The following is a 16,654-nucleotide window of genomic DNA, read 5'->3' as shown; positions in this document are numbered from 1 at the left end:
TACCTTTCGGTTACTTTGCAGCAAACGTGATCCTAGACAGACGATTCACATACTGCTGACTTCGATGCTATTTTTAATGTCCGGGACATATTCTTTTACCCAGGTACCGACGCTCCTCTTTTTCTGTCCAATATATGACAAACCTCAGTCACAATCAAGTTTGTATTGTTGTTGTTGTAAAGGAATGACACTCTTAATTCATCTCACTTTCTTATGTAGTTTGTATGGGGTTTTCCAATAGGGACGCTTGAACTTTGACAGCTGATTGCGGCCATGTTGTTTGAGTGACAGCTGTCAAATGCAGTGTGTTATATTCATTCCGTCCTCCCAAACCACCATGGCAGGTTACAGTGTCGAGCAGCACGTGCAAATCATAAAATTGTTTTATGAAAATGGGTCTTCAGTTCGAGCAACGTTCCGCGCACTTCGCCCGTTTTACGGTCGCGATGATCGTCCTGCCGAGTCGACTATCCGTCGATTGGTGGACAAATTCGAGTCAACCGGGTCAGTTAACAATCAGCCGGTTCCCGTGCGTCAACGTAACGCGAGACCTGCCGAGAATATCGCCGCTGTGCGCGACAGTGTCCTCGAAAACCCGCGGCAGTCAATTCCGCGTCGCGCACAGGAACTCGGCCTTTCGCAGACGACAACTTGGCGAATTTTGCGTTGTGACTTGAGCCTGCACCCGTACAAGATCCAGCTGACCCAAGAGCTCAAGGTTAATGACCATAGACAGCGCCGTGTGTTCGCTGACTGGGCATTAGAGCAGTTGGAAGTTGACGCCGATTTTGGCAAAAAAATCATCTTCAGCGACGAGGCGCATTTTTGGATGAATGGCTATGTCAACAAGCAAAATTGCCGTATTTGGGACGAGACCAATCCACACGAGGTTCACCAAGTGGCAATGCACCCGCAGAAAGTGACTGTTTGGTGCAGATTTTGGGCCGGAGGCGTGATTGGTCCGTATTTTTTCGAAAACGATAATGGTGTGGCCGTCACCGTCAATGGTGAGCGATACCGGTCGATGATAACCAACTTCTTTTGGCCTGAAATCGAGAATATGGATCTGGACAACATGTGGTTTCAACAGGACGGCGCTACGTGCCACACAGCACACGCTACGATGGAAGTTCTGCACGAGCAATTTCTGCACATGGTCATCTCGCGCGGAGGCGACGTGAACTGGCCACCGAGATCGTGCGATTTGACCCCGCTGGACTTTTTCTTGTGGGGTTTTCTTAAGTCGCAGGTCTATGCCAACAAGCCACAAACCACCGATGCCCTCAAAGTCAACATACGCCACGCCATCGATCAAATACAGCCCGATTTGTGCGCCAGAGTCATCGAAAATTGGACCTTTCGTGTGCGCGCCACCAACCGAAGCCGTGGCGGTCATTTGAATGATGTCATATTTCATACATAATGGGGTCGATAGACCTTCCAAATAAAAAAAAAATTTCGCAAATATCTTTCCTACATGTATTTTTTTTTTGCATTTCAAAGATCAAGCGCCCTTAATAGAAAACCCTATATATAGTCTTGATAGCTTCTTTCTTCATGATGTCGCCCATTCTGTCAGTACATCTATCTGTACATTATATACATCTGTAACTGCTAGTACATATCTATATCGAGTTTCATATTATATTTATTTATTAAGAGTTTTGTTTCTACCAACACTTTATTTGTCGGGTCTATGTTAAGTTTTTTATAAATGGAACTATCCGCAAGAATTTCAATTATTTTCTTTACATAAATATTCGTATCCATTATTACGGTCGCGTTCCCCTTACCTGCACGATAGACAATAGGTCTTTATTGTTGCGAAGGTGCAACTGATTTTTGACTAGAGATGTTTTGTCGAGACAGTTTGCTCCGGGGCAGAACATATGATACATCCTGCCGGATTGCTTACGAATATGTCGTTTTTAAAATAATAAAAAAACGCATAATATATTCGAAAGTCGTAGATATCATTATTTAAAATGTTGTTTTGAATATCACATTAGCGCCAAATATTATGAAAGAATTTTATACATTTTATTTGGAGTTTTAAAGATTTCAGGAAAAAGATATGAACTATAAAAACAAATTCATCTTGACTGACAAAAAGAAGCACAGATTAGTACTAATTCATTTTCATTCTTAGAGTGTACTTTTTATTTAATGAACTCCACTTGATCTCGATTGTTATAATCGAGAGTAATGAATTTACTCAACATTTTGTTCAATAATTATAGATATTATACAATAATAAAGGAAATGCTTTTTCAAAAACTTTCCCGGAAATAATATGCTTATCAAACTTTTTTAATCATTCGAAATTTAATGTACATTATATTTCATCTAATTTCACTTTACAAATTAAAGTTTTCAGTGTTCTCAAATAAAATCAAAAGACATTGTTTATTAAAATTCAACACAAATGTTTGACAATAGATAAAAGTCGAAGTTTTGACATTGAATGAGGAAAGTTTATCTCACAGTCGCAGACCTGTATTATTCTCTAGAGATATAGTTTTCGCAGTTCAGTGACAAACAACAGATTCATCGATTTGTAAATCGATTAAATAACTCTTATAGTATCATAGTGTTTCTCTGTGTATGTTAAAAAATAGAAATAGCTGTTATGATTGCATAATTGCAATTAATTGCATTATATAAAGGATTTTGGGATAACTGCTTCAAATTCAAGGCACGTTTTGGATATTAACCCTATAATTTAAAAAGTGAAATCTATAGTAGCCTAGATATCCTGCTATTAGTGTTTATTCCAATCTACTTTAAAGTCCGAATTATTTGATAAATAAAATAAAATGCTACACACTCAGCGGTTGCATATATTGGCGCCTCAATATGAGTCTCTCCCACTCAAACGTTAGACTTTCATCTTCCTTTAATCAGCTATTGGCTGTAATGCAACATGTAATTAATTTCTAACCAGGTTATAAAATTAAACTACGATTTTCGAATAGACTACAAGATTTTATTACATTTTACTCGACGTTTCGGTTACTTTACAGCAGCCGTGTTCACGGGCTGATTTAATGAAAGTGTGTTAGATATTATACGCGGGGGAACATAAAAAAGTGTTACTTCTATAGCCGTTTTTTTCGCTTGTTCAAGCAAAAAGTATAAAATGAGTGGAATGTAATGAGACACTCCAGTTATGACACTCAGATGTGAATGAAATGACTACAGATGGAGCCGCCTGTTAATTAACAGATCTATTTTTTTCCAGTTTTCTCTGAAGCTCTGAACTAATTTGTATTTAATGTTATTTTATATTGAAATCAGTTAAATTACTTTGACTGACAAGTATAATATTCGCTTGACATTATCATTGCAATTTGAGTTCTCATGATCTTTGTAATTAAAATCATTGCTTATCATAAAAACTTTTGTATTATTGTTTGCTATATTTTCTGATACCAAAGACAATATAGTAAGAGAATTTGAAATTTTTTTTAGATTATTTTTAATATTATAACACTTCCAAAACTAACACGATTGCAGAGCGGAATGTTTTTCTCTATTGTCCAAAAAATCCTCTTGTTTTGTTCAGTAGCAAAATAAATTCTATCTTGAAGAATTGTTGTAAATCATTTGCTTATATCGACGTTTATTTATTTATGTGACCCTAACTGTGCTATAAGATCTACCAAGAACAACATCATGAACACAACTTATAATTTTTATATTATGTAAGTATCAGCGATAAGTTATTTAACTATTTAAAATGTTAAATGTTACTTTCGCTCAATTGAAAACAGCCTAATAGTTTTTTATGTCTGTTGTCATTCTTAATGAAGGTTGAGACAGAGTTCAGACAAATTTCTAATCGAGAAAACTTTGGTATTCTATAAAATCTTCCATAAATTTGAAGAAAACATAAGAATTTGATAGTAGTGATGGCGAAATTTCAAATTTAAGTAAGAGTCACCTATTTAGTAACGAAGTGCGTTGTTTTATTAACTTACAATTAAAAGTAATAGTTCGATAAATATTTTAAAGTTTGTCAGCGTTTCTTTTGAAGGTTACTACTAAAAAAATAAGTGCTCACTTAATTATATTTGTTTTATTAATTAGAAAATTAATCTTGTATGGAAATGCAGTATTGACTTAGTCTAGTCATAAATACATTTACAATAATAAAAAAGATATTACTTTTGTACTTGAAATATGTCATATTTATACGACTATAAATTTTTGATATATTATGTTATTTTAGGAGCAGTTAGTGATAAAATATTAACATTATACAAAGTGTGTAAGGAAGTGTGCCTAGTATAAATACTATGTCACATGATTGTATTATTCAGTACAGTAATAGACACTCAATTAAACAGACTCTTGCTATTATAGTCTTGTTATTTCACGCCTACTAAATAAGGTGTTATACCGTAAGCACAGAACGAAGCAAATATATATTTTTAAGCACTTCGTTAATTTAGTTGTAATCAAAAGTTTGGTGAAGCGCTGTTGATAGATAAAATCAAATCTACTCTGTTTGTGACAAAAAAGATTTAGTGTTCGTACAAAAAGGCGACAAAATCAGTCAGGAATACAATTCGACAAATTTATGTCTGTAAGTAAGGGATTTTTTTCTTTGAAAATGAAGATAGTTTGTAGACCTATAAAATATATATACAATAACAAATAACAACGAATGAAAGATGAAGAAGTTGGTATTTTGTTTGCATAAAGCTTTACATAAAAATAGTATTAAACAAAATAACCTAACACTGTAATTATTATAATTATTTATAACTTGCGTTTTTTATTTAAATAAAATAAGCATCACTTCTTAGAAATAATACTTTCATAATATTCTGAAATTAAACAATGTCAGCTAAATAAATCTTCTAAAAATTATCATTTTTACTTGTCATTATAAGGTTGTCTGGTAGAGATCGCTTTTTAGCGATAAGGCTGCCTATTGTACTTTCTTTTTATTGTGTCCTTGTTTTATTTCGAATAGCATAAAGTGTAATAATATTTTTTATTTTACAAAAGTTATTTTACTGTACATATTTTATATAGTTTTCAATCGATTGAAGATTGTAATAATATTACATAAAATATTAGAATGAAAATGTAATAAAACTGTTTTTCCCAAATATACTTAATTAAAAATATTGTTAATGTGGAATCTATAAAAATATATATGTATGTAACATACGTTACACGTTCTTTATTCAATTGTTCCAAAATATATTAGGCTTAAAAGCAAAAAAAAATTGTAACATTAAATCATTAATATATAAATTATTGAAACCATGTATAATATGCACTAGAGACATACTTAGACAATTGTCAACAAAATACAACTACATTGCGTTATCCTCTGGACTAAAAGTCTAACTTATTTTTAAAAAAAATTTTCGATAAACGTTATGAAATAACAATGAGCGCAAAGGGAAATAACCACAGATCAGAAGTTTGGTGAGGGAAGGAACTAGGGCTCTAAATCAAACGTCAAGCCTTACTCTATCCTTAAAGTGAATTCGGATTGGACTATAATGATGGATACTTATGATGAACAATACAAAATCTCAGAGGATATTTATGTATTCGCCAATTTTAAAGCGTGTTGTGATAATAGAGCTTACGGTTCCTTGGAAAACTAACATCCCCAAAGACCATGCCATCAAGGTCAATAAATATTACGAGCTCATAAACGAGCTCACTCAAAATAAGTTCGTCATGGATTTGTACGCTGTAGAAGTGGGAGCGAGAGGAAAAATGGCTACATCTCTGTACAACCTACTATAAGACTTGGGCCTGTACAGAACTAATTTCAATTCATTGTTGAAACGTACTTCGAAGGCAGCCCTATCAGGTTCTTTTCAAATATGGTTAGGTAGGGAGAGGAGCTTAGACAGTGGAGGTGAGCGTTTAACTCGCGTTAGTTAGGGGCCCCTTAAACTTACGCCTGGGTCGCAAGTCCCAGGCACTGTTGAACGCGATGGATCCGGAACCTGCACGGGGATCCATCGAATGCTAAGAGGGTTCGTCACTCTCTCTTAATTTACTAAGGTAGTGTTGTGAGTAGTTTATAAATCTGAAAGATAAGTTTCCTATTAGTTAGTGATGTCACATATTTACCTTAAATTTTTATATCAGTTTTTTTTTTAACATAAAATAGAGAACAAAACCATTTTACTGACAAAATTTATTTAATATAAAGTGCTATAGCTCATGTAAGATAAAGTCAGTAAAATAAATTATAAATATAACCAAATTTACATGCATATCCTTTTTTGCTACGATTGTAAATGAATTTAGAAATGTAGCAAAGTATACTACAAGGTCATTTACATAAACACATGGGGGTAAAATAGTATAATTATAATTATCTAAACTATTAATATCTCAGGGTAACATCTGTCACGAGCTTCTGTTACTCTTAACTTAATTATGTTAGTTTGAATATTATATTATATTTAGGTTTTCTAGAATTAATTCCTACAAATTATCAAAATTGTTCGTTTATATTACAGGTTATTGGCTTAGATTTTTATACTATCCGATTTCAGAGAATTAATATTCATATAAATACTCGTATACTGAACTATAAAAATGTGTGTCTGCCTTTCCTTTCAAGAAATAGGAAAACATAAACTAAAATTTAATATTTTCTTCTTGTCATTTTATTATAATTCACAATAAGTATATTTAAATAATAATATTTAATTCGTTTAAGTTAACGATTTAAAAGTCCAATATCTCACTTACAAAAGGTATAACAAATCCCCGTTTACGCTTGAAAAAAGCTTTCTATAGAGGATCATTGTGAGTTATCGATGTGTTAAAATAGCTATTGTACTCTTGAGATTTTGAAGTCCCTTACATTTATAATATCAAATTGCTGAAGTCTGTTATGTAATGGGAAAAGTATTTTTATTCCAGAAATATTCTGAGTAGTCTAGTTCCGTGTACAGTAATGAACGCTAAATTTTACTTGCCACTGTTTTCATATAACTTACAATTTTGTAATCTAGAAGTGATGTTTTAAATGCCACATGTCTTTTAATCCTCTGGCTACCGCCAACCTACAAACGTCGGCGAGATTACTGTTTAAATTAAAATGTAATCAAAACATATTAAACACGTTTCTTGCCTGTCACTTCTGAAATATTGCGTTCCAATCACTTTACCAATTAAAATATCGTGACCTGACGAGAGTCGCTGGTTTAAGCAGTTTAAAGGCTTAAAGTATAATTAATTTATAAATTTATATTTTTAGCCATTTTATTATGCAAGAAAAATTAAATTTTGTAATATACGCCATCAGTGTTATAATACTTAAAACTCGTTTGATTCAAGCCTTATTTTATTTACCGACACAATCCCCCGTTCGCGTTTCACCCCGAACTTTCAGGGTGAAATGAAGTTTTGCAGCTTAAGGAATGACAAAAGTACTTCACGTAACTGCGCAAAAATGTTCTGGTTCGAAGCCGTAAAATATTAGTAAGTTTATTTTGAATGATCCTCAATGAACATAAACTTACCTTAATCAAAGTTAAAATATTCACAAGTAAAAGTTTTAATAACTGGTTTAAAAAAAACCTTGAAGTTAGTCAAGATATTACATATATTTTGGGACGTGAATATTTTTGAATGTATTAAAAAACTTTTAAGGACCCGATCGAACGAGTTATTGTATTACTTTCTTCGTTAGTCACATTATCATTTAGTTGTAACTGACACATTCTGTGTATAAAACGTACATCAACAATATATTTATACTTTCTTGTTTCTTTTACAATGAAAGCAATGAAAATAAATACCTTACAGAGATAATTTTACTTTATGTCTAATCAAACTATCAAATGAAAGCTACCTTTTATACAGGAATAAAATAAATTATATGTATATATATAGGCGCATCATTTAAATAAATCATTGTTTGAGAATTTAAGAATTCCAGTTTAGATAGTAGTTGTGACATAATTAGTGTCACGGTGTTAATGATTTCTTTAAACGAATCAATTATTTAAAGTGTTATTTAAATGAATGTCTAATTACTTGATCTAAAGTGAGTTTCTGGAGAAACAAATATTATGATTAAAGTTTTATTAAACGTATTGCTTTGACTATCGGTCACATCATACAAAGCCTACTTAGTATTTTTTTAGAAATTCAGGTCTTCTGTTTTTATATTATGCGCGTTAAATAGACCTGAGTAACATTATAGAAAAATTAATTAAATATTTTCAAGAGATACAATTCTTGATAAGTACATCAGATGTTTGAATTGGATTGTTGCTTTTACTATTCCTCGTGAGTAAAATTGATCATGTTGTTTAGAGAGATAATATTACATGTGGCTATTAAGTATTTTTCAAGATCTTTGTATAGTAAATCATTCGAAAAATAAAAATATTCGTGTAACTAAATAAGTATTTACAATACCTATATTTATATGAAAAATTATATGTACATTACATATTTTGTAGGTGGTAGAGTCTAGCTGTAGTCAGGTACATAACTACAGAACAAACATGGGTTTGGCTCGACCGGAGAAACCAACCTCTTACAGAAGATCGGTGTGAAGTAGTTTTTAATGCGTTTCGTCCGATGAATGAGAGAACCAGCTGCCCTTTCCCTTTTCCCACCCTTTCCTAACCCTTCCCTTTTCCCTCCCTTTCCCACTTTTCCCTCCCCCTCATCCCTAATCAAGGGTCCTACCTTTTCCTGACATTCCCTTATTCTCACCCTTCCCTATCCCTATTGCTAAAAAACCAAGGTTGGCACCAGAGATTATGCGGGTGCCCATGGGCGACGGTAGCTACTTGTTTGCTACCTTTGACTTAAAAAAAAAACATAATTTATAATTTTAAATTCATAAAAGGAAACTTTCAGGATGACAAATATCCAAAAAATGGCTGTATAGTTTTAGACAAGCCTGAAAATATTATAACTTAAAATCTTCAATTGTTAGGAGCGAACTATCAGTTTTTATTCCCTTAAAGGTGGTAACCAAAACAAAATATATTTCAGAAAAAAATAAATAAATATATGCAAATTTAAAAGTCTGGTGAGTTTTATACCACGTATATTTTAATTTCGATTACAATGAAAACGATATCAAAATTCCGTATACAATATTGAAACTATGTTACATTTATAGATGTAAATTATTCATAAGTGTTATCTAGCTGAATTATTCATTTCATCTTTCACTGTTGTGTAAAGGTTCATAGATCATGGAGGAAATTTAATCTCGAAGCAAAATAAAACAAATATTACCGGTCATTTATTGTGTAAATCTGACAAAATATTTAACTCTGTGGAGGAAGGCTTTTGTTTTCACGTAAAATATTTTCATGAAAACTAGTTTTGTATGTAGTTTTTTAACAAAAATAAATAACGCGTAGTTTATCCGAAAAATACTGGTTTCATTTAAATAGTCTCGATATGTCCCTGCTTCACCCGGAGCGGTGATCACATTCTTTGAATGAAGTTAATTGCCTTTGCAATTTTTATTTGATACCTTTTTTTATTTCTAAACTTTTTATTATTTGGATACAATATTATTTAATGTGCTTGATTAAAAAGTTTCCAAATTTTTGCGACCTTTTTTTTAATTTTCTAAACATTCTAACATGTTATATGAAATTGTTGACAACGAATGACTTGTAATTATTTATTCATATTAGGCTAATGTAATTTCTTTTTAATTTAACAGTCACTCTTCCTTCAACCAGAAAGAAAAATAAAAAAAATGTCAATACTAAACATTGCTTGTTATTTGGTTTTCATATTATTAACTTATTTAATGTGACGTTTTAAAATTTAAAATGCAGAAAAAAAGTAGCAGTTCCTAAAAAAAAATATAAATATAAATGATGATGATAACAGAGCTTCCTGAATAAGAGGGAAAAAGTAATAATTACGGCTCAATTTATCAATATCAAAGGATGTATATCTTTTCGAAGTACTTTGAAAGGAAAATTGTTGATACATACATGAATATCATTATAGTTATAGAAGGTCGTCTCCTTTTTCGGGTAATCAGGTATTATGTATCTTTGAAATTATTGGCCCTTTAGGTTACCTTTTCAGCCATGAAAAGACTTGGACAGGTCAATTCCTAAGGGACAGGTTGATATATATTTTTTTTATCAATAAGAAAGAAATTTTATCTTTTATTACACTCTTTTATGAAAATATGCTATAATTTATTGATATCAAAAATTATAAGGTGCCATCTCACCTTATGTTTTAAGTAGGTGACGACACATAACTGTAATTGAATATGAGTTATCTTTGACACGAGATTGTTATGACTCAAGAAAATACAACAGAAATAATGTCTCAAAGAACAAATAATTTTCAACACGACAGAAAGAATATCTATTGAAGTAAACCGAGTCTGTGAACGGAACAAAGAACGAATGCAGCGAACGATAAGACATTTACCGTTCCGATGAAATAATATCGTGATTTAAATGATCTGTATTAATTCCGGGTTCACGATGATATTGTTTAAGCTAATTTAAATTGACTACTGTAATATTTGTATATTGATATCATATTATTAATTTAATATTAAGCCTGTAACAGTGGTTTTATGTTAATTAAACTTTATTATCTACCGCTATAATTTAACGTTCATGTTTTATCAATTAATATTACTCCTGAAAGGGTGTTTTGTAACCGATTATGATGCGGCAGTAATTTCTTTTATTAAATTTTCAGATCAATTATTGTACTTTCATTTTGAATAACAAAATTGTAACAAAAGCAATAAGGAACTTTTAGTACAAATACTTTTGTTTATTACTTTCATACAGTACATAGTATTTGTTTACAAATTAGTAAATTAAGTCGTATCAAGTCATTCGGATAACTTTAATAAAATTTTAAAAGTACTATTTAAATAACATCAATTGGTTTTATTTTAAAACAAGCTGTTGCCCGCGTGTTTATCGCTTTTCGCATAACCATATAATATATAACAAACTTAAAATAATAACATACAGAAAAGAGATGATAACAAATGATAGACAACCACTACCAACAAACAACATTGAACTTTTTTTTTTTTTTCGAGTTGACAGTAGCTGTTAGCCCTATTGGCTTTTACAGCGTCACCGGGAGGGGTGGGCGGCCTGATGGGACCTATCCGTTTAATTCGGGCCCGAAGGGCCCGACGGAGGGTTGCGCCCGTCCCAAAGGTGCCTCTAAGAGGCCGGACCTCGGCTTAGGACGTCGTTGTAGTGGAGGATGAATCGGATATTGGAATACATGACGTCCCCCGACGGCAGAACGCCGGAGCGACGTGTTAGGAACGGGACCTCGTCTTCGCCGGCGAAGGCGTTGTGTTTGTGTCATGTTGCTTGTGTGTCTTAAGGACTTTTATGTCTGTACTGTCGGTCATATGTTTACTGTCAGGGTCTAGGAGGGGTGTCTGGGACGCCTAATCGTAGGTCCTAATTGCCATTGGCTTTGAACGCTCCCATGGCACTCAACATGCCCGCGTACTGGCACATTGCCAGCATGCGGGCCTGAGGATTGCCATCGGAGGCCCTCAGCTTGGCGGCGAACGACTGCACCTCCGCGGGGTCTATAAGACTTGCGAAGTCACAGACTAACTGCAAGTCAGCTGCGAGGCCGGTTGCCGGTATGTGCGCGGGTGCCTGAGGGGCCTGTGTTGCCTGAGAGGCCATGGGTGCCTTAGGGGCCTGTGTTGCCTTAGGGGCCTGGGTTGCTGTCGGTTCGTTAATAACGCTAGGCCTGTGCCAGGCGTTTTTTGCAGGAACATTGAACTTTTGAACCGCATAGTAGTGATTACACAACGGAGAATCATAACACCGCGATCTAGGTTGATGCCGTATTTTATCAACGCCATCTACCGAGCACAGTGTTCAACACTTCAACCGCGACTGCGCGCACTGCGTTATTTGTTATTTTTATTACCTCTCATAAGTTTTAATATTGAGATTGACATATATTGGAACATATTTTTTTAGTAACTAATATATAATATATATAATCAATATTAAGTTGTAGTGTTTAAAAGTTTTGAAGCAGCGCTTGAAGTAAATTTTCAATTGGCCATAACTTCTTTTTTCCTTAACTGATTTTGACGATCAAAGTTTTGACAATGCTCCTAATTATTTGTAATCCAACTGTGAAAACCGCGTTCAAATCCGTTGAGTAGTTTTGAAGTTATAACGTACTAGACAGACAGACAAAAATTCGAAAAATTGTTTTTTTGGTTTCTATGACTCTTCTTTGATTGCCTCCTATCAATTTTTGGAAAAATATTTAATGTACAGACATTCTATTTTTACTGTCTTATCATATGTATATGATTTGTATTAGTGTTCTTGTTGAGACTGCAGACCTATAATCGTGTCAACGCTTAGGTTAAATGTCAGTTTGGGTCAGTGAAGACTTTATAACTCTCACTCATCAGAAATATCTTAATTTTATTTTTAAACTTTAATCTGTAGTCTGAGGGTAGTTACAGTTATTTGATTTAATATTGTTCACAAAAAACCGGCTCTTAGATCTCTCCGACTTTTACTTCACACTTTTAATAGTTTTGTTTTAGGTCTTTATTCGTTTTCTCCAGTTATAATACCAATTACTTCTTACACGAATCTATACTTAATACATACATCAGATAAATTTAAATTTCATTGTATTAAATAAAAATAGGAAAATCTATTTTAGTGCAAATGATAAGAAAACAATTATAATGACTTATGTTGGTGTCGGAGAAACAATTTTTTTGCTTCAAAGATATACTTTTCGAGTCTTTTCTTTGGTTATAATAATACACTTAGTGAAAATTTCGACGAGGCTCGGATGATATTAAATGAATTTATCTATATTTTAATTTGAATACTGATTATTCGAAATTTTTCACCAAAGCAAGCCAATCAATTAATTATAAAGCAAAGATTATTAACGCGATTTCTTAATTAGCAGAAACGTATTTAGTTATTGTGCTCACTTGAAAATACTCAGATTTCGATAGCACTGACGATGAGGAGGTAGGATGACATCAGTTTATTAAATAATATAGGTAGCCTCTATTTTGGTTACTAACATATTTTAAAGTAGTTTTTGTATATATTTTTTGCCCTTCTCCTACTCATCGTTTGATATAAAACCTACATTGTTTTGACTTTCTTCAGCATTTAAACAACAATATTAAAATCTGTTATTTTTGATAATTCACACATCAATATTTTTTTCACTACTAGATTAAAATGGAAAACCAATCTATTATTAATAATAAAAATTTGAAGTATATTATTCGTCCGGCGTGAGTGAAATTGGATATGTTATACCCGAGAAGTTTCAAAGGCAGATTATTTAACGATCTTCTGCGATATGTCGTTTCAATAGCCAGGGGTAAGGTTTCAAGACAAATTATAGCACCGAGTTTATGCTTCAGCAGTATTACGGTAAATACACATACGTACCCGTACACGTGTTTCGGGTTACACTATAAACCATTTTAGGAACATCGACAAATTGACAGGAGATAAAAGATAAGAAATATTTATTTATTATAGTGAATCCAAAACTTAAATTTGTGCCGCAGAAGGACTTCTTATTTCACGCAATTAAGCGTATTTTAGCACATGACGGTTTTAGTCTTACACGCAATGTGGCCGCCATAAATGTTATCATATTCTAGAAAGAATGAAACCCTTAAACCAAATTTGTAATTTAGATTTGAATATATTGAATGATAGTTTCAAATAGTATGTTACTTCACGGGAGTGTACTCACAAAGAAGGTAGAGAAACAAAACAATACTGTACAAAATATGACAAGTTAATATAAGAGAAACAGGGGATTTTTATATGAAATTGTACTAATTTGTAGATGAAACTTTTGTTGCTGTGTAACATGACCTTATAAGACCTTTATGTAGCTTTGTAATGTAAAAAAACATTTTTCACCACATTTAACGCAGGTAGAGGGATGCATTTTAATCATATGTTAGTTTTTAAAATAAACTTACTTATTGGATGCCGTGATTTTCTTCATTCATTGTGTCCTTTGCTGGACTTTGTCTTTGAATTAATTTATTATAACGATTCTTGTTACCTTATATCTAAATAAATAATTAGAAAAATATTTTCAATAATAATGGAGTAGTAGAAGAATTTCTCACTTAGATTTGATTAAAAAATGCTTTACCTAACAATAGAGAAAGCTTTCCAAACCAAAGTATTTTATCCTGTTTGTGAAAGAAATCTGTTTGAATTGAAAAAGCATATGAGCAATATGTTTTGTTATTTTTATTTCAAAACACCTTTTATTTTACAAAATAAATTTGTAATGTTTAAAATAAATACAAAATATATTCATAGCATTGAATTTATTTTGATGGAAGGCATGATAATCATCGGAGCGTAGACAAATAAACAAACGAAAATGAATCTTTTCATGTGTAAACAAGCTTGGAATTAGACAGGCTTTCCAATTGTAAACGATGAAGCACTTTATTATAAGACGATAAGATTTGTATGAGCATTTCATTAATTTTTGTAAGGGCTTTTTAACGTAATTAAGTTTTTTTTTGCAAAAGCAACCTTATCTAAATTTGATTTCATGACAATCGACTAAGAGACGAAACCTCTTAGCATTCAATGGATTCACCGTGCGGGTGCCGGGTCCATCGCGTTGAAGGGAGAGAAACTTCAACAGTACCTGAGACTTGCGACCCAGGTGTAGGTTTAAGGGGCCCCTAACTAACGCGCGTTAAACGCTCACCTCCACTGTCCAAGCTCCTCTCCCTACCTAACCATATTTGAAAAGAACCTACTAGGGCTGCCTGCGAAATACGTTCCAAGAATGAATTAATGTCAGTTCTGGACAGGCCCAAGTCTTTTAGTAGGTTGTAGAGAGATTTAGCCGTTATACCTCTCGCTCCCACTTCTACCGCGTACAAATCCACGACGAATCTATTTCGAGTGAGTTCGATTGTGAGCTCGTAATATTTGTTGACCTTGATGGTATGGTCTTTGGGAATGTTGGTTTTCCAAGGAACCGTAAGCTCTATCATCACAACGAGCTTTAAAATTCGCGAATACATAAATATGTCTGGTCTGGAGGCCGAAACACAAATATCACAGTATTGTTTTTCATACGTATCCATCATTATAGTCCAATCCGTAGCCACTTTAAGGATGGAGTAAGGCTTGACATTTGTTTTTATAGCCCTAGTGCCCTCTCTCAAAAAACCTACTGATCGCTCGTTTGTGGTTATTCCCTTTGCGCTCTGGCTACCGAAAGACTAAGACTAGACTGTTAATTTGTGAAAAATTATGAAAATAAAAAAATATTTTTTTATATATTTTTGGTGGTGTATGTAAATAAAAATATAAATTTATTTCAAATACATTTACTTCAACATCAAATGCTTCGCTACAATTTTTACACATATTTACATCTTGAAATACAAAAAAAATATTTAGTTTTATTACTTTTTTTTAAAAGTAAATTAAAGAGTTTATATTTTTTTTCACGTAAAATTTTAAATAATAATCTTATAAACATATCTTAAAACTATACATTAAAAGTCTGAAACGGTATTGTAAGCGTATTTTTTAACCTTGTCCTTAGTATGAGTTTTATAGTTGGGATAACTTTTAAAGTTTTCGAATTCATGATTTCAAAAATAATGATAATAATGTATACCCATGTAGGGGAAAATTAAACATTGAATAAAAGAATTTGAAAACCGTATCAGTTCCCCTAAGTAAACTAAACTAAGGCACTGTGGAATTAATTTAAGTGTGTCAACTATATCAGAGTTGTCCTTCAGTAACTTAAAGAAACATATTTTGTGCAAGTTTGTCCGAACATCAAATAATATTTCAAAACTTAATTAATTAATTAAAATTATATTTGAAAGCTCTTATAATAAAAAATTAAATATATGTATAAATATATTTACAATCTACAGATATTTGTATTGATATTGCTTGTCTGTTTTGTTCTCGTTTTGTGAAAACAATGTCATTTAAATTTTATTACAATATTAAAGCCCTAAAAAGAGAAGGAAATTGGAACAGAAGACAAACAGACATTTTTATATCAAGTCATTTAAAAATATCTAAAAATTGCTATTGTGTAGATATTGCAATTTATTTTTAAGCACAACATAATAATTATTGAAATAAACTACTTTATCTAAAAAATGTACACAACCATTTTCACCCGCATTAAATTATAATTTTTAAAGTTAATGACCTACAAACAATGCAAAATTTTTCGAAATGCTTTTCTGAATTCAGGGTTGAAGATAGTGTAGATAAGCGGGTTGAGAAAAGAATTTATGTAACCAAGCCACGTTGTGAGGATAAATACGGTCACTCCAGGAGAGAAATTGAAGCCAAACTTCGTGCAAATTGCATCCAGCATAGAGCACGTAAAAAACGGCACCCAACAGAAGAGAAACACACCTGAGAAAAAATCAATATTTTCATAAATGCACTACCCTTGTCTTTTCAGAAGCGTTTTTTCTAATCTATATCTATCAGTACTAGTAAATTATCAGAATACTCCAAATACATAATTTACAAAACACTCGAAAATGAAACTATGGTTTTTGGATATATGTAATTACCCATTTCACTATATAATATTGGACCCGACGTTTTGATTCCTTTAC

At 32.4% G+C, this 16,654-nt stretch overlaps 1 protein-coding gene across 5 annotated transcripts in view; it reads right to left on the bottom strand.

Annotated features, from left to right (window-relative positions):
- Nucleotides 1-15,366: 15,366 nt before the first annotated feature.
- The window catches only part of LOC116770741 (dopamine D2-like receptor), a 61,317-nt gene continuing 60,029 nt past the window's right edge, over nt 15,367-16,654 (bottom strand). For all 5 annotated transcript variants that reach the window (XM_061521047.1, XM_032662337.2, XM_032662338.2 and 2 more), the window contains one exon: nt 15,367-16,445. In XM_061521047.1, coding sequence (XP_061377031.1) covers nt 16,234-16,445 — 212 coding nt within the window. In that variant the 3' untranslated portion in view covers nt 15,367-16,233. The remainder of the gene's footprint in view (nt 16,446-16,654) is intronic.

This window comes from Danaus plexippus, chromosome 7 (assembly GCF_018135715.1).
Source record: "Danaus plexippus chromosome 7, MEX_DaPlex, whole genome shotgun sequence".
Lineage (NCBI taxonomy): Eukaryota > Metazoa > Arthropoda > Insecta > Lepidoptera > Nymphalidae > Danaus > Danaus plexippus.
The sequence above is the reverse complement of the archived record's forward strand: the minus strand, read 5'-3'. Positions and strand labels throughout refer to the sequence as shown.